At 44.0% G+C, this 20,095-nt stretch overlaps 1 protein-coding gene across 1 annotated transcript in view; it reads right to left on the bottom strand.

The window, feature by feature from the left end:
- The window catches only part of LOC311142856 (calpain-5-like), a gene marked incomplete at both ends in the record, with an annotated part of 56,089 nt that overhangs the window by 11,817 nt on the left and 24,177 nt on the right, over positions 1 to 20,095 (bottom strand). Inside the window, one exon of the mRNA XM_084178555.1 lies at positions 2,181 to 2,389. Coding sequence (XP_084034681.1) covers positions 2,181 to 2,389 — 209 coding nt within the window. The remainder of the gene's footprint in view (positions 1 to 2,180; positions 2,390 to 20,095) is intronic.

Raw genomic sequence — 20,095 nt, 5'->3', positions numbered from 1 at the left:
ACAGATACCGTAAAAAAAAAAAGTAGGGGCGTGGATCAGAAAAACAGTCAGTATCTGGTGTGAGCACCATTTGCCTCATGCAGCGTGACATCTCCTTTGCATAGTTGATCAGGCTGTTGATTATGGCCTGTGGAATGTTATCCCACTCATCTTCAATGGCTGTGCAAGGTTGCTGGATATTGGCGGGAACTGGAACACGCTGTCGATCCAGAGCATCCCAAACAAGTTCAATGGGTGACATGTCTGGTGAGTATTCAGGCCATGGAAGAACTGGGACATTTTCAGCTTCCAGGAATTGTGTACAGATCCTTGCGACATGGGGCCATTTTATCATGCTGAAAAATGAGGTGATGGCGGCGGATGAATGGAACAACAATGGGCCTCAGGATTTCGTCACAGTATCTCTGTGCATTCAAATTGCCATAGATAAAATGCAATTGTGTTCGTTGTCCATAGCTTATGCCTGCCCATACCATAACCCCACCGCCACCATGGGGCACTCTGTTCACAACATTGACATCAGCAAACCGCTTGCCCACATGACGCCATACACGCTGTCTGCCATCTGCCCTGTACAGTTGAAACCGGGATTCATCCGTGAAGAGCACACTTCTCCAGCGTGCCAGTGGCCATCGAAGGTGAGCATTTGCCCACTGAAGTTGGTTACGATGCCAAATTGCAGTCAGGTCAAGACCCTGGTGAGGACGACGAGCACGCAGATGAGCTTCCCTGAGACGGTTTCTGACAGTTTGTGCAGAAATTCTTAGGTTGTGCAAACCCACAGTTTCATCAGCTGTCCGGGTGGCTGGTCTCAGACGATCCCGCAGGTGAAGAAGCCGGATATGGAGGTCCTGGGGTGGCATGGTTACACGTGGTCTGCGGTTGGACATACTGCCATATTCTCTAAAACGACAAATGGAGGCGGTTTATGGTAGAGTAATTAATATGAAATTATCTGGCAACAGCTCTGGTGGATATTCCTACAGTCAGGATGCTAATTGCACACTCCCTCAAAACTTGAGACATCTGTGGCATTGTGTCTCAAAACTGCACATTTTAAAGTGGCCTTTTATTGTCTCCAGCACAAGGTGCACCTGTGTAATCATCATGCTGTTTAATCAGCTTCTTGATATGCCACACCTGTCAGGTGGATGGATTATCAAGGCAAAGGAGAAATGCTCACTAACAGGGATGTAAACAAATTTGTGCACAACATTTTAGAGAAATACGTTTCTGTGCATATGGAACATTTCTGGGATCTTTCATTTCTGCTCATGAAACTTGGGACCAACACTTTACATGTTGCGTTTATATTTTTGTTCAGTATAATAATAACAATATACGCCATTTAGCAGAAGCTTTTATCCAAAGCGACTTACAGTCATGCTTGCATACATTTTACGTATGGGTGGCCCTAGGAATCGAACCCACAATCGAAACCCACAATCCTAGCGTTGCAAGGGCCATGCTCTTCATCTGAAGTCAAATATCCTTCTATCAATGCTGTCTACAATGCACAGTTGACATCTGGATGACTACAGAGCCATATTCTTACACAGGCAGTCCCATTCTGATCTTCTGCCCATTTATTGGCAAAAGAGCTGCTCTGATTGGGCAATAGACCAATTAGTGGAAAAAGATCAGAATTGGGCTGCCAGTGTAAATGCAGCCTTAGTTGACTTCAAATCTTAATATGTGACACCAAAATCTCAGTCAAAATATTGATAGAAGTACATCATATATTATTAAGTCTTATTATAAGACATTACAAATGTTCATACATGCTTATAACATGTTATAAAGCATCATACCTACAGGCTTTAAGTAAAGTGTTACCAATTGGAAATATTTATTAGAGTGAGTGAGTGCGTCTTCGTTCTAAAGATCTTTTCAGCATTCCTCAAATATTGGGAGACCTAAACATAGCATTAGATATTTTATTAGATGACATTCCCCCAGGACTGCTACACTACTCTCTCTTTATCCCTGTCCCGTAGGTGTTCATTTGATTTTAATGTTGTTGTTTTTAACCCTGACTTTACTACACATTCCCCAATTGGGACAATAAATAGATTGATGGACGGATGGATTGAATAATACATTTTTCACCAATACTGTACTACACATTTTCTAATTTTGACAATAAAGCCATTTACTGATTGATTGATTAATTGACTAACTTGGCATAGGCCTTCTCCACCAGTGCGCTCCAGAACTCGTTACTGTCGTCTGAGTGGCAGTAGACCAGCTGGTTGTCCACCGTGGGCAGCCGGTCGTCGATCACCACGTCCACCCACTCGCCAAAGCGCCAGAAGCGGAAGTGGAAGATCCCGGCATATGACTCGGGCGTCTCTGTGTCCCACTCCTGCTCCTTCCAATCTGGGATGACCTGAAGGGAGGGTGGGAGTGGAGGAGGTCGGAGGAGGAGGGGGTGGAGGAATAGGAGGTTGGGAAAGAGGGAGGGAAAGGGTGGGCAAAGGGAGGAGTGGGTGGAGAGGATTAGAGGGTGTGGGAAGGTAGGAGAGGGAAAAGACGGGTGGAAGGGGGAGTGGGAGAGGGAGGAGAGGGGTGAAGGGGGGAGTGGGAGAGGGAGGAGAGGGGTGAAGGGGGGAGTGGGAGAGGGAGAAGGAGGAGAGAGGTGAAGGGTGTGGGAAGGTAGGAGAGGGAGGAGAGGGGTGGAGGGTGTGGGAAGGTAGGAGAGGGAGGAGAGGGGTGGAGGGTGTGGGAAGGTAGGAGAGGGAGGAGAGGGGTGGAGGGTGTGGGAAGGTAGGAGAGGGAGGAGAGGGGTGGAGGGTGTGGGAAGGTAGGAGAGATGGAGATGGGTGGAAGGGGGAGTGGGAGAGTGAGCAGAGGGGTGAAGGGGGGAGTGGGAGAGGGAGGAGAGGGGTGAAGGGGGGAGTAGGAAAGGGAGGAGAGGGGTGGAGGGTGTGGGAAGGTAGAAGAGGGAGGAGAGGGGTGGAGGGTGTGGAAATGCAGGACGAGTAGAGGGAGGAAAGGGAGGAAAAAGAGAGTGTTGGGAATAGTATGCAAGCCGAACAAACAAGTTGTGTGTTGGCCGAACTCGTAAATTCCACACCCTCTTGTGAGTGAGGCTGTCATCCCTGCTGCAGCATACCTCTTGCCCCCACCTTGTCCCCTCCTGGCCGGCCAATGCGTTCCGGAGGATTAGGGGAACATTTAATGTAATTTATCACCTGGGCTCTGGCTAGCATAATTCCAGAGGGAGAACAGGCGGAACAGGACACAGGGATGGGGAATGATTCGAGCTGCATGGAATTACCTGCCAGTCATCCCCTTCCCGGTGGCTCCCCCTCGGACTGCGGTGGGGTGTGGGGAACAAACAAGGTCACACTTAAGGCGTCCGCATGCTTCCCATCCGAAACAGTTCAGAAAAGTTTGTGCATATATCATGATGACATTTGGTGACGTTTTTGTTATTTTTGGTCTTTGGCAAGGGTTTTTTCGGCTGTTAGTGCACACAAAACATTTTCTGGAGGCAAGCCGAAGTTCGGAGCCGTAGTCTACGCCCCTTCGACGGACATTGGTCAACAGCAGGGATTCTTCAATTAAGTGTTTGATGTCATTCAACGATAGGCGAATCGTTTTCACTTGGAATATATTGCACCAAACACATTATTTTTTAAAATATTTGTCTTTCTCTTTAAACGTTTGTATTTGTTTAATATATTTTTTAGGGGGTAGATCAGCTTTAATATTGCAGATAGATTGTAACTTCCATCAATGTAATTGTCTGCATCACTTTCAATCCCCCATATGTTTTTTGTCCCTCAAATATATACAGTGGGGAAAAAAACTATTTAGTCAGCCACCAATTGTGCAAGTTCTCCCACTTAAAAAGTTGAGAGAGGCCTGTAATTTTCACATCAACTATGACAGACAAAATGAGAAAAAAAAATCCAGAAAATCACATTGTAGGATTTTTAATGAATTTATTTGCAAATTATGGTGGAAAATAAGTATTTGGTCAATAACAAAAGTTTCTCAATACTTTGTTATATACCCTTTGTTGGCAATGACACAGGTCAAACGTTTTCTGTAAGTCTTCACAAGGTTTTCACACACTGTTGCTGGTATTTTGGCCCATTCCTCCATGCAGATCTCCTCTAGAGCAGTGATGTTTTGGGGCTGTCGCTGGGCAACACGGACTTTCAACTCCCTCCAAAGATTTTCTATGGGGTTGAGATCTGGAGACTGGCTAGGCCACTCCAGGACCTTGAAATGCTTCTTACGAAGCCACTCCTTCGTTGCCCAGGCGGTGTGTTTGGGATCATTGTCATGCTGAAAGACCCAGCCACGTTTCATCTTCAATGCCCTTGCTGATGGAAGGAGGTTTTCACTCAAAATCTCACGATACATGGCCCCATTCATTCTTTCCTTTACACGGATCAGTCATCCTGGTCCCTTTGCAGAAAAACAGCCACAAAGCATGATGTTTCCACCCCCATGCTTCACAGTAGGTATGGTGTTCTTTGGATGCAACTCAGCATTCTTTGTCCTCCAAACACGACGAGTTGAGTTTTTACCAAAAAGTTCTATTTTGGTTTCATCTGACCATATGACATTCTCCCAATCCTCTTCTGGATCATCCAAATGCACTCTAGCAAACTTCAGACGGGCCTGGACATGTACTGGCTTAAGCAGGGGGACACGTCTGGCACTGCAGGATTTGAGTCCCTGGCGGCGTAGTGTGTTACTGATGGTAGGCTTTGTTACTTTGGTCCCAGCTCTCTGCAGGTCATTCACTAGGTCCCCCCGTGTGGTTCTGGGATTTTTGCTCACTTGTGATCATTTTGACCCCACGGGGTGAGATCTTGCGTGGAGCCCCAGATCGAGGGAGATTATCAGTGGTCTTGTATGTCTTCCATTTCCTAATAATTGCTCCCACAGTTGATTTCTTCAAACCAAGCTGCTTACCTATTGCAGATTCAGTCTTCCCAGCCTGGTGCAGGTCTACAATTTTGTTTCTGGTGTCCTTTGACAGCTCTTTAGTCTTGGCCATAGTGGAGTTTGGAGTGTGACTGTTTGAGGTTGTGGACAGGTGTCTTTTATACTGATAACAAGTTCAAACAGGTGCCATTAATACAGGTAACGAGTGGAGGACAGAGGAGCCTCTTAAAGAAGAAGTTACAGGTCTGTGAGAGCCAGAAATCTTGCTTGTTTGTAGGTGACCAAATACTTATTTTCCACCATAATTTGCAAATAAATTCATTAAAAATCCTACAATGTGATTTTCTGGATTTTTTTCCCTCAATTTGTCTGTCATAGTTGACGTGTACCTATGATGAAAATTACAGGCCTCTCTCATCTTTTTAAGTGGGAGAACTTGCACAATTGGTGGCTGACTAAATACTTTTTTCCCCCACTGTATATAGACATATACATACAGTGAGGGAAAAAAGTATTTGATCCCCTGCTGATTTTGTACGTTTGCCAACTGACAAAGAAATGATCAGTCTATAATTTTAATGGTAGGTTTATTTGAACAGTGAGAGACAGAATAACAACAACAAAATCCAGAAAAACGCATGTCAAAAATGTTATAAATTGATTTGCATTTTAATGAGGGAAGATTTCTCTCAATCAGAAAGATTTCTGGCTCCCAGGTGTCTTTTATACAGGTAACGAGCTGAGATTAGGAGCACACTCAAAGGGAGTGCTCCTAATCTCAGCTTGTTACCTGTATAAAAGACACCTGTTCACAGAAGCAATCAATCAATCAATAAGATTCCAAACTCTCCACCATGGCCAAGACCAAAGAGTTCTCCAAGGATGTCAGGGACAAGATTGTAGACCTACACAAGGCTGGAATGGGATACAAGACCATCGCCAAGCAGCTTGGTGAGAAGGTGACAACAGTTGGTGCGATTATTCGCAAATGGAAGAAACACAAAAGAACTGTCAATCTCCCTCGGCCTGGGGCCCCATGCAAGATCTCACCTCGTGGACTTGCAATGATCATGAGTACGGAATCAGCCCAGAACTACATGGGAGGATCTTGTCAATGATCTCAAAGCAGCTGGGACCATAGTCACCAAGAAAACAATTGGTAACACACTACGCCGTGAAGGACTGAAATCCTGCAGTGCCTTCAAGGACCCCTGCTCAAGAAGGCACATATACAGGCCCGTCTGAAGTTTGCCAATGAACATCTGAATGATTCAGAGGAGAACTGGGTGAAAGTGTTGTGGTCAGATGAGACCAAAATCGAGCTCTTTGGCATCAACTCAATTCACCTTTGGCATCAACTCAACTCACCATGTTTGGAGGAGGAGGAATGCTGCCTATGACCCCAAGAACAGCATCCCCACCGTCAAACATGGAGGTGGAAACATTATGCTTTGGGGGTGTTTTTCTGCTAAGGGGACAGGACAACTTCACCGCATCAAAGGGACGATGGACGGGGCCATGTACCTTCAAATCTTGGGTGAGAACCTCCTTCCCTCAGCCAGGGCATTGAAAATGGGTCGTGGATGGGTATTCCAGCATGACAATGACCCATAAGAAACGGCCAAGGCAACAAAGGAGTTGCTCAAGAAGAAGCACATTAAGGTCCTGGAGTGGCCTAGCCAGTCTCCAGACCTTAAACCCATATAAAATCTGTGGAGGGAGCTGAAGGTTCGAGTTGCCAAACGTCAGCCTCGAAACCTTAATGACTTGGAGAAGATCTGCAAAGAGGAGTGGGACAAAATCCCTCCTGAGATGTGTGCAAACCTAGTGGCCAACTACAAGAAATGTCTGACCTCTGTGATTGCCAACAAGGGTTTTGCAACCAAGTACTAAGTCATGTTTTGCAGAGGGGTCAAATACTTATTTCCCTCATTAAAATGCAAATCAATTTATAACATTTTTGACATGCGTTTTTCTTGATTTTTTTGTTGTTATTCTGTCTCTCACTGTTCAAATAAACCTACCATTAAAATTATAGACTGATCATGTCTTTGTCAGTGGGCAAATGTACAAAATCAGCAGGGGACCAAATACTTTTTTCCCTCACTGTACATACACATACATATACAGTTGAAGTCGGAAGTTTACATACACTTAGGTTGGAGTCAATAAAACTTGTTTTTCAACCACTCCATACATTTCTTGTTAACAAACTATAGTTTTGGCAAGTCGGTTAGGACATCTACTTTGTGCATGACAGAAGTAATTTTTCCAACAATTGTTTACAGACAGATTATTTCACTTATAATTCACTGTATCACAATTCCAGTTGGTCAGAAGTGTACTGTGCCTTTAAACAGTTTGGAAAATTCCAGAAAATGCTGTCATGGCTTTAGAAGCTTCTGAAAGGCTAATTGACAACATTTGAGTCAATTGGAGGTGTACCTGTGGATACATTTCAAGGCCTACCTTCAAACTCAGTGCCTCGTTGCTTGACATCATGGGAAAATCAAAAGAAATCAGCCAAGACCTCAGAAAAAAAATTGTAGACCTCCACAAGTCTGGTTCATCCTTGGGAGCAATTTCCAAACGCCTGTAGGTACCACGTTCATCTGTACAAACAATAGTATGCAAGTACAAACAGCATGGGACCACGCAGCCGTCATACCGCTCAGGAAGGAGACGTGTTCTGTCTCCTAGAGATGAATGTACTTTGGTGCGAAAAGTGCAAATCAATCCCAGAACAACAGCAAAGGAACTTGTGAAGATGCTAGAGGAAACAGGTACAAAAGTATCTATGTCCACAGTAAAACGAGTCCTATATCGACATAACCTGAAAGGCCGCTCAGCAAGGAAGAAGCCACTGCTCCAAAACCGCCATAAAAAAGCCAGACTACGGTTTGCAACTGCACATGGGGACAAAGATCGTACTTTTTGGAGAAATGTCCTCTGGTCTGATGAAACAAAAATAGAACTGTTTGGCCATAATGACCATCGTTATGTTTTGAGGAAAAAGGGGATTGCTTGCAAGCCGAAGAACACCATCCCAACCGTGAAGCACGGGGGTGGCAGCATCATGCTGTGGGGGTGCTTTGCTGCAGGAGGGACTGGTGCACTTCACAAAATAGATGGCATCATGAGGAAGGAAAATTATGTGGATATATTGAAGCAACATCTCAAGACATCAGTCAGGAAGTTAAAGCTTGGTCGCAAATGGGTCTTCCAAATGGACAATGACCCCAAGCATACTTCCAAAGTTGTGGCAAAATGGCTTAACGACAACAAAGTCAAGGTATTGGAGTGGCCACCACAAAGCCCTGACCTCAATCCTATAGAACATTTGTGGGCAGAACTGAAAAAGCGTGTGCGAGCAAGGAGGCCTACAAACCTGACTCAGTTACACCAGCTCTGTCAGGAGGAATGGGCCAAAATACACCCAACTTATTATGGGAAGCTTGTAGAAGGCTACCCGAAACGTTTGACCCAAGTTAAACAATTTAAAGGCAATGCTACCAAATACTAATTGAGTATATGTAAACTTCTGACCCACTGGGAATGTGATGAAAGAAATAAAAGCTGAAATAAATCATTCTCTCTACTATTATTCTGACATTTCACATTCTTAAAATATAGTGGTGATCCTAACTGACCTAAGACAGGGAATTTTTTATTAGGATTAAATGTCAGGAATTGTGAAGATCTGAGTTTAAATGTATTTGGCTAAGGTGTATGTAAACTTCCGACTTCAACTGTACAAATACATATACATACACTACCGGTCCAAAGTTTTAGAACACCTAGTCATTCAAGGGTTTTTCTTTATTTTTACTATTTTCTGCATTGTAGAATAATAGTGAAGACATCAACACTATGAAATAACACATATGGAATCATGTAGTAACCAAAAAAGTGTTAAACAAATTCAGATTCTTCAAATAGCCACCCTTTGCTTTGATGAAAGCTTTGCACACTCTTGGCATTCTCTCAACCAGCTTCATGAGGTAGTCACCTGGAATGCATTTCAATTAACAGGTGTGCCTTGGTAAAAGTTAATTTGTGGAATTTCTTTCTTTCTTATTGCGTTTGAGCCAATCAGTTGTGTTGTGACAAGGTAGGGGGGGGGGGGGGGGGTATACAGAAGATAGCCCTATTTGGTAAAAACCAAGTCCACATTATGGCAAGAACAGCTCAAAAAAGCAAAGAGAAACGACAGTCCATCGTTACTTTAAGACATGATGGTCAGTCAATATGGAACATTTCAAGAACTTTGAACTTTTCTTCAAGTGCAGTTGCAAAAACCATTAAGCACTATGATGAAACTGGCTCTCATGAGAACCGCCACAGGAATCGAAGACCCAGAGTTACCTCTGCTGCAGAGGATAAGTTCATTAGAGTTACCAGCCTCAGAAATTGCAGCCCAAATAAATGCTTCACAGAGTTCAAGTAACAGACACATCTCAACATCAACTGTTCAGAGGAGACTGTGTGAATCAGGCCTTCATGGTCAAATTGCTGCAAAGAAACCACTACTAAAGGACACCAATAAGAAGAAGAGACTTGCTTGGGCCAAGAAACATGAGCAATGGACATTAGACAGGTGGAAATGTGTCCTTTGGTCTGGAGTCCAAATTTGAGATTTTTGGTTCCAACCGCCGTGTCTTTGTGAGATGCGGTGTACGTGAACGGGTGATCTCCGCATGTGTATTTCCCAACGTAAAGCATGGAGGAGGTGGTGTTATGGTGTGGGGGTGCTTTGCTGGTGACACTGTCTGTGATTTATTTAGAATTCAAGGCACACTTAACCAGCATGGCTACCACAGCATTCTGCAGTGATACGCCATCCCATCTGGTTTGGGCTTAGTGTGTCTATCATTTGTTTTTCAACAGGACAATGACCCAACACACCTCCAGGCTGTGTAAGGGCTATTTTACCAAGAAGGAGATTGATGGAGTGCTGCATCAGATGACCTGGCTTCCACAATCCCCCGATCTCAACCAAATTGAGATGAGTCGGACCGCAGAGTGAAGGAAAAGCAGCCAACAAGTGCTCAGCATGTGGGAACTTCTTCAAGACTGTTGGAAAAGCATTCCAGGTGAAGCTGGTTGAGAGAATGCCAAGAGTGTGCAAATCTGTCATCAAGGCAAAGGGTGGCTATATCAGCTGAGAAACAGACGCCTCACAGGTCCTCAACTGGCAGCTTAATTAAATAGTACCCGCAAAACACCAGTCTCAACGTCAACAGTGAAGTGGCGACTCCTTGATGCTGACCTTCTAGGCAGAGTTGCAAAGAAAAAGCCATATCTCAGACTGCCCATCTTTTCTTTTTATTGGCCAGTCTGAGGTATGGCTTTTTCTTTGCAACTCTGCCTAGAAGGTCAGCATCCCAGAGTCGCATCTTCACTGTTGACGTTGAGACTGGTGTTTTGCGGGTACCATTTAATGAAGCTGCCAGTTGAGGACCTGTGAGGCGTCTGTTTCTCAAACTAGACACTCTAATGTATTTGTCCTCTTGCGCAGTTGTGCACTGGGGCCTCCCACTCCTCTTTCTATTCTGATTAGAGCCTGTTTGCGCTGTTCTGTGAAGGGAGTAGTACAGTTTGTTGGCAATTTCTCGCATGGAATAGCCTTCATTTCTCAGAACAAGAATAGACTGACGAGTTTCAGAAGAAAGTTATTTGTTTCTGGACATTTTGAGCCTGTAATCAAACCCACAATTGCTGATGCTCCAGATACTCAACTAGTCTCAAGAAGGCCAGTTTTATTGCTTCTTTAATCAGCACAACAGCTTTCAGCTTTGCTAACATAATTGCAAAAGGGTTTTCTAATGATCAATTAGCCTTTTAAAATGATAAACTTGGATTAGCAAACAACGTGCCATTGGAACACAGGACTGATGGTTGGTGATAATGGGCCTCTGTATGCCTATGTAGATATTCCCTAAAAAATCAGCCGTTTCCAGCTACAATAGCCATTTACATTAACAATGTCTACACTGTATTTCTGATGAATTTGATGTTATTTTAATGGACAAAAAAAATGTTTTTCTTTCTAAAACAAGGACATTTCTACGTGACCCCAAACTTTTGAACCGTAGTGTATGTGATTGAGTGTCCATTTGGCTGTACCATGATATTTGCATTGCTCCTAAGTAACCGTTCAATTGTTCTCCACTATTCCCCCCGCTAAAGCCCCTCCCCATCCCAAGTTGGGTTGTCATCCCAGTGATCGGCATACCACCCCCGTCCCCCCGGATCCCTAGGCCACCCGAGAGGCCAGGACCCATCCTTCGAAAACAGCACACAGTGCCACCCACAAAACAGATGCAGGTCAACCGCCAAAAGCATTTCCAATGCTCTCACCTCAATTTGCTTATATATATATATATATATACATACATACACTGCTCAAAAAAATAAAGGGAACACTTAAACAACACAATGTACACTTCTGTGAAATCAAACTGTCCACTTAGGAAGCAACACTGATTGACAATACATTTCACATGCTGTTGTGCAAATGGAATAGACAACAGGTGGAAATTATAGGCAATTAGCAAGACACCTCCAATAAAGGACTGGTTTTGCAGTTGGTGACCACAGACCACTTCTCAGTTCCTATGCTTCCTGGCTGATGTTTTGGTCACTTTTGAATGCTGGCGGTGCTTTCACTCTAGTGGTAGCATGAGACGGAGTCTACAACCCACACAAGTGGCTCAGGTAGTGCAGCTCATCCAGGATGGCACATCAATGCGAGCTGTGGGAAGAAGGTTTGCTGTGTCTGTCAGCGTAGTGTACAGAGCATGGAGGCGCTACCAGGAGACAGGCCAGTACATCAGGAGACGTGGAGGAGGCCGAAGGAGGGCAACAACCCAGCAGCAGGACTGCTACCTCCACCTTTGTGCAAGGAGGAGCAGGAGGAGCACTGCCAGAGCCCTGCAAAATGACCTCCAGCAGGCCACAAATGTGCATGTGTCTGCTCAAACAGTCAGAAACAGACTCCATGAGGGTGGTATGAGGGCCCGACGTCCACAGGTGGGGGTTGTGCTTACAGCCCAACACCGTGCAGGACGTTTGGCATTTGCCAGAGAACACCAAGATTGGCAAATTCGCCACTGGTGCCCTGTGCTCTTCACAGATGAAAGCAGGTTCACACTGAGCACGTGACAGACGTCACTGTGGAGAACGTTCTGCTGCCTGCAACATCCTCCAGCATGACCGGTTTGGCGGTGGGTCAGTCATGGTGTGGGGTGGCATTTCTTTGGGGGGGTCGCACAGCCCTCCATGTGCTCGCCAGAGGTAGCCTGACTGCCATTAGGTACCGAGATGAGATCCTCAGACCCCTTGTGAGACCATATGCTGGTGCGGTTGGCCCTGGGTTCCTCCTAATGCAAGACAATGCTAGACCTCATGTGGCTGGAGTGTGTCAGCAGTTCCTGCAAGAGGAAGGCATTGATGCTATGGACTGGCCCGCCCGTTCCCCAGACCTGAATCCAATTGAGCACATCTGGGACATCATGTCTCGCTCCATCCACCAACGCCACGTTGCACCACAGACTGTCCAGGAGTTGGCGGATGCTTTAGTCCAGGTCTGGGAGGAGATCCCTCAGGAGACCATCCGCCACCTCATCAGGAGCATGCCCAGGCGTTGTAGGGAGGTCATACAGGCACGTGGAGGCCACACACACTACTCAGCCTCATTTTGACTTGTTTTAAGGACATTACATCAAAGTTGGATCAGCCTGTAGTGTGGTTTTCCACTTTAATTTTGAGGGTGACTCCAAATCCAGACCTCCATGGGTTGATAAATTTGATTTCCATTGATAATTTTTGTGTGATTTTGTTGTCAGCACATTCAACTATGTAAAGAAAAAAGTATTTAATAAGATTATTTCATTCATTCAGATCTAGGATGTGTTATTTTAGTGTTCCCTTTATTTTTTTGAGCAGTATATATATATATATACACACATATACATACAGTTGAAGTCGGAAGTTTACATACACCTTAGCCAAATACATTTAAACTCAGTTTTTCACAATTCCTGACTTATAATCCTAGTAAAAATTCCCTGTCTTAGGTCAGTTAGGATCACCAATTTATTTTAAGAATGTGAAATGTCAGAATAATAGTAGAGAGAATTATTTATTTCAGCTTTTATTTCTTTCATCACATTCCCAGTGGGTCAGAAGTTTACATACACTCAATTAGTATTTGGTAGCATTGCCTTTAAATTGTTTAACTTGGGTCAAACGTTTCGGGTAGCCTTCCACAAGCTTCCCACAATAAGTTGGGTGAATTTTGTCCCATTCCTCCTGACAGAGCTGGTGTAACTGAATCAGGTTTGTAGGCCTCCTTGCTCGCACACGCCTTTTCAGTTCTGCCCACACATTTTCTATAGGATTGAGGTCAGGCCTTTGTGATGGCCACTCCAATACCTTGACTTTGTTGTCCTTAAGCCATTTTGCCAAAACTTTGGAAGTATGCTTGGGGTCATTGTCCATTTGGAAGACCCATTTGCGACCAAGCTTTAACTTCCTGACTGATGTCTTGAGATGTTGCTTCAATATATCCACATAATTTTCCTTCCTCATGATGCCATCTATTTTGTGAAGTGCACCAGTCCCTCCTGCAGCAAAGCACCCCCACAGCATGCAAGCACTACCCTCTTTCCTCCAAACATAACGATGGTCATTATGGCCAAACAGTTCTATTTTTGTTTCATCAGACCAGAGGACATTTGATGAAAGACAGTACTGTGCAGCCGTCTTCATCGACCTGGCCAAGGCTTTTGACTCTGTCAATCACCGCATTCTTATTGGCAGACTAAATAGCCTTGGTTTCTCAACTGACTGCCTCGCCTGGTTCACCAACTACTTTTCAGATAAGAGTTCAATGTGTCAAATCGGAGGGCCTGTTTTCTGGACCTCTGGCAGTCTCTATGGGGGTGCCACAGGGTTCAATTCAAGGGCCGACTCTATTCTCTGTGTATATCAATGATGTCGCTCTTGCTGCTGGTGACTCTCAGATCCACCTCTACGCAGACGACACTATTTTGTATACATCTGGCCCTTAATTGGACACTGTGTTAACAAACCTCCAAACGAGCTTCAATGCCATACAACACTCCTTCCGTGGCCTCCAACTGCTCTTAAACGCTAGTAAAACTAAATGCATGCTCTTCAATCGAACGCTGCTTGCACCCGCCCGCCCGACTAGAATCACTACTCTTGGCGGGTCTGATTTAGAATATGTGGACAACTACAAATACCTAGGTGTCTGGTTAGACCGTAAACTCTCCTTCCATACTCACATTAAGCATCTCCAATCCAAAGTTCAATCTATAATCGGCTTCCTGTTTCGCAACAAAGCCTCCTTCACTCATGCTGCTAAACATGCCCTCGTAAAACTGACTATCCTACCGATCCTTGACTTCGGCGATGTCATTTACAAAATAGCTTCCAACACTCAACTCAGCAAATTGGATGTAGTCTATCACAGTGCCATCCGTTTTGTCACCAAAGACCCATATACTACCCACCATTGTGACCTGTATGCTCTCGTTGGCTGGACCTCACTACATATTCGTTGCCAAACCCACTGGCTCCAGGTCATCTATAAATCACTTCTAGGCAAATCCCTGCCTTATCTTAGCTCATTGGTCACCATAGCAACACCCACCCGTAGTATGCGCTCCAGCAGGTATATCTCACTGGTCATCCCCAAAGCCAACACCTCCTTTGGCCGCCATTCCTTACAGTTCTCTGCTGCAAATGACTGGAACGAACTACAAAAATCTCTGAAGCTGGAAACACTTACAGTGGGGAAAAAAAGTATTTAGTCAGCCACCAATTGTGCAAGTTCTCCCACTTAAAAAGATGAGAGAGGCCTGTCATTTTCATCATAGGTACACGTCAACTATGACAGACAAAATGAGAAAAAATTATCCAGAAAATCACATTGTAGGATTTTTAATGAATTTATTGGCAAATGATGGTGGAAAATAAGTATTTGGTCAATAACAAAAGTTTCTCAATACTTTGTTATATACCCTTTGTTGGCAATGACACAGGTCAAACGTTTTCTGTAAGTCTTCACAAGGTTTTCACACACTGTTTCTGGTATTTTGGCCCATTCCTCCATGCAGATCTCCTCTAGAGCAGTGATGTTTTGGGGCTGTCGCTGGGCAACACAGACTTTCAACTCCCTCCAAAGATTATCTATGGGGTTGAGATCTGGAGACTGGCTAGGCCACTCCAGGACCTTGAAATGCTTCTTACGAAGCCACTCCTTCGTTGCCCGGGCGGTGTGTTTGGGATCATTGTCATGCTGAAAGACTCAGCCACGTTTCATCTTCAATGCCCTTGCTGATGGAAGGAGGTTTTCACTCAAAATCTCACGATACATGGCCCCATTCATTCTTTCCTTTACACGGATCAGTCGTCCTGGTCCCTTTGCAGAAAAACAGCCCCAAAGCATGATGTTTCCACCCCCATGCTTCACAGTAGGTATGGTGTTCTTTGGATGCAACTCAGTATTCTTTGTCCTCCAAACATGACGAGTTGAGTTTTTACCAAAGTGTTATATTTTGGTTTCATCTGACCATATGACATTCTCCCAATCCTCTTCTGGATCATCCAAATGCACTTCAGACGGGCCTGGACATGTACTGGCTTAAGCAGGGGGACACATCTTGCACTGCAGGATTTGAGTCCCTGGCGGCGTAGTGTGTTACTGATGGTAGGCTTTGTTACTTTGGTCCCAGCTCTCTGCAGGTCATTCACTAGGTCCCCCCGTGTGGTTCTGGGATTTTTGCTCACCGTTCTTGTGATCATTTTGACCCCACGGGGTGAGATCTTGCGTGGAGCCCCAGATCGAGGGAGATTATCAGTGGTCTTGTATGTCTTCCATTTCCTAATAATTGCTCCCACAGTTGATTTCTTCAAACCAAGCTGCTTACCTATTGCAGATTCAGTCTTCCCAGCCTGGTGCAGGTCTACAATTTTGTTTCTGGTGTCCTTTGACAGCTCTTTGGTCTTGGCCATTGTGGAGTTTGGAGTGTGACTGTTTGAGGTTGTGGACAGGTGTCTTTTATACTGATAACAAGTTCAAACAGGTGCCATTAATACAGGTAACGAGTGGAGGACAGAGGAGCCTCTTAAAGAAGAAGTTACAGGTCTGTGAGAGCCAGAAATCTTGCTTGTTTGTAGGTGACCAAATACTTATTTTCCACCATTATTTGCAAATAAATTCATAAAAAATCCTACGATGTGATTTTCTGGATTTCTTTCCCTCAATTTGTCTGTCATAGTTGACGTGTACCTATGATGAAAATTACAGGCCTCTCTCATCTTTTTAAGTGGGAGAACTTGCACAATTGGTGGCTGACTAAATACTTTTTTTCCCCACTGTATCTCCCTCATTAACTTTAAGCATCAGTTGTCAGAGCAGCTTACCGATCACTGTACCTGTACACAGCCCATCTGTAATTAGCCCACCCAACTACCTCTTCCCCATATTGTTATTTACATTGTTATTTATTTTGCTCATTTGCACCCCAGTATCTCTATTTGCACATCTATCATTCCAGTGTTAATACTACATTGTAATTATTTTGCACTATGGCCTATTTATTGCCTTACCTCCATAACTTACTACATTTGCACACACTGTATATATATATTTTCTATTGTGTTATTGACCGTTTTTGTTTATTCCATATGTAACTCTGTGTTGTTGATCTTTTTATCGCACTGCTTTGCTTTATCTCGGCCAGGTCGCAGTTGTAAATGAGAACTTGTTCTCAACTGGCTTACCTGGTTAAATAAAGGTTAAATAAAATAAAATAAAATACATTTCTCAAAAAAGTACGATCTTTGTCGCCATGTGCAGTTGCAAACCGTAGTATGGCTTTTTTATGGCGATTTTGGAGCAGTGGCTTCTTCCTTGCTGAGCGGCCTTTCAAGTTATGTCGATATAGGATTCGTTTTACTGTGGATATAGATACTTTTGTACCTGTTTCCTCCAGCATCTTCACAAGGTCCTTTACCGTTGTTCTGTAATTGATTTGCACTTTTCGCACCAAAGTACGTTCGTCTCTAGGAGACAGAGCGCGTCTCCTTCTTGAGCGGTATGACGGCTGCTCTCATGGTGTTTATACTTGCATACTATTGTTTGTACAGATGAACGTGGTACCTTCAGGTGTTTGGAAATTGCTCCCAAGGATGAACCAGACTTGTGGAGGTCTACAAATTTTTTTCTGAGGTCTTGGCTGATTTCTTTTCATTTTCCCATGATGTCAAGCAAAGAGGCACTGAGTTTGAAGGTAGGCCTTGAAATACATCCACAGGTACACCTCCAATTGACTCAAATGATGTCAATTAGCCTAATCAGAAGCTTCTAAAGCCATGATATCATTTTCTGGAACTTTCCAAGCTGTTTAAAGGCACAGTCACCTTAGTGTATGTAAACTTCTGACCCACTGGAATTGTGATACAGTGAATTATAAGTGAAATAATCTGTCTGTAAACAATTGTTGGAAAAATTACTTGTGTCATGCACAAAGTAGATGTCCTAACCGACTTGCCAAAACTATAGTTTGTTAACAACAAATTTGTGGAGGGGTTGAAAAACGAGTTTTAATGACTCCAACCTAAGTGTATGTAAACTTCCGACTTCAACTGTATATATATATACAGTGAGGGAAAAAAGTATTTGATCCCCTGCTAATTTTGTACGTTTGCCCACTGACAAAGAAATGATCAGTCTATAATTTTAATGGTAGGTTTATTTGAACAGTGAGAGACAGAATATAACAAAAATGTTATAAATTGATTTGCATTTTAATGAGGGAAATAAGTATTTGACCCCCTCTCAATCAGAAAGATTTCTGGCTCCCAGGTGTCTTTTATACAGGTAACGAGCTGAGATTAGGAGCACACTCTTAAAGGGAGTGCTCCTAATCTCAGCTTGTTACCTGTATAAAAGATACCTGTCCACAGAAGCAATCAATCAATCAGATTCCAAACTCTCCACCATGGCCAAGACCAAAGAGCTCTCCAATGATGTCAGGGACAAGATTGTAGACCTACACAAGGCTGGAATGGGCTACAAGACCATCGCCAAGCAGCTTGGTGAGAAGGTGACAACAGTTGGTGCGATTATTCGCAAATGGAAGAAACCCAAAATAACTGTCAATCTCCCTCGGCCTGGGGCTCCATGCAAGACCTCACCTCGTGGAGTTGCAATGATCATGAGAACGGTGAGGAATCAGCCCAGAACTACACGGGAGGATCTTGTCAATGATCTCAAGGCAGCTGGGACCATAGTCACCAAGAAAACAATTGGTAACACACTACGCCGTGAAGGACTGAAATCCTGCAGCGCCCGCAAGGTCCCCCTGCTCAAGAAAGCACATATACAGGCCCGTCTGAAGTTTGCCAATGAACATCTGAATGATTCAGAGGAGAACTGGGTGAAAGTGTTGTGGTCAGATGAGACCAAAATCGAGCTCTTTGGCATCAACTCAACTCGCCGTGTTTGGAGGAGGAGGAATGCTGCCTATGACCCCAAGAACACCATCACCACCGTCAAACATGGAGGTGGAAACATTATGCTTTGGGGGTGTTTTTCTGCTAAGGGGACAGGACAACTTCACCGCATCAAAGGGACGATGGACGGGGCCATGTACCGTCAAATCTTGGGTGAGAACCTCCTTCCCTCAGCCAGGGCATTGAAAATGGGTCGTGGATGGGTATTCCAGCATGACATTGACCCAAAACACACGGCCAAGGCAACAAAGGATTGGCTCAAGAAGAAGAACATTAAGGTCCTGGAGTGGCCTAGCCAGTCTCCAGACCTTAATCCCATAGAAAATCTGTGGAGGGAGCTGAAGGTTTGAGTTGCCAAACGTCAGCCTCGAAACCTTAATGACTTGGAGAAGATCTGCAAAGAAGAGTGGAACAAAATCCGTCCTGAGATGTGTGAAAACCTGGTGGCAAACTACAAGAAACGTCTGACCTCTGTGATTGCCAACAAGGGTTTTGCCACCAAGTACTAAGTCATGTTTTGCAGAGGGGTCAAATACTTATTTCCCTCATTAAAATGCAAATCAATTTATAACATTTTTGACATGCGTTTTTCTGGATATATTTGTTGTTATTCTGTCTCACACTGTTCAAATAAACCTACCATTAAAATTATAGACTGATCATGTCTTTTTCAGTGGGCAAACGTACAAAATCAGCAGGGGATCAAATACTTTTTTCCCTCACTGTGTATTATATATATATATATATATATATATATATATATATATATATATATATATAAAATACATATCTATTCAAATATCTTGCATATCTTAAATTCCATTATTATCAATTAAAATGCGTAATAATGTCAGTAGTTCATGCGAAAGATTGTTACCTATAACCTGGATTGCCATTGCATTACATTACATTTTTTGTCAAGCAATTATTATTTTAGCAAACAATTGTGGTTCATCCTATATTCTCCCTAACATCCTTACCCCCTTGCAACAGATGTGGGATAAACATACATGCACATACTCTAACACACTCAACCCCTTTCCTCCACAATCAACCATAAGCTCAGATGCTCAATGGTTGTTACATCCCAGAGCCCAACTCAAGAAAGGACCTGATTTATGAATGCATATACAGTTACAGCTGTTTGAGAAAGCATGCAAAACTGAGCAAAAATTGACAACAATTTGAGATTTGATTAACCTATGTCAAGTCCTAGGTGATGGAGGTCAGATCCACCCTCTTCCCCTGAAACACAAACACACTGGTCCCCCGTTGTAACCATTTTCCCAAGCATCTCCGTGCAGTCAGACCTTTGATTATTTTGTGACCGTGGCCACAATAATATGCCCTCTCTCGGATTGTCCTAGTGTGACCCCCTCCCCATGGGTTACTGCAGCCAGTGTTGCCAGCACTGCCACTACCTGGGTGGGGGTACCCCACCGGAATCCCCACCGGCTAGGTACAAGGTCGTCAAGGTTCTCATTAGCAGCTTTGAGAATTTCCTTGTATATTACGCTCTCCATCAGGGGTCTCTGGCTTTGTTGGACCAACCCTGCCAGGCAGGCTCAGAATCTTGAGGGGGCGGTGCTGCTCTAGTAGGTCTCTGACCGCATTTATCTTTCTGTTTTGGCTGCATATA

The sequence above is a fragment of the Coregonus lavaretus genome (assembly GCF_964263955.1).
Source record: "Coregonus lavaretus genome assembly, chromosome: 15".
Taxonomy (NCBI): Eukaryota; Metazoa; Chordata; class Actinopteri; order Salmoniformes; family Salmonidae; genus Coregonus; species Coregonus lavaretus.
Note: the sequence above shows the minus strand (reverse complement) of the source record. Positions and strands in the feature narration are given on the sequence as shown.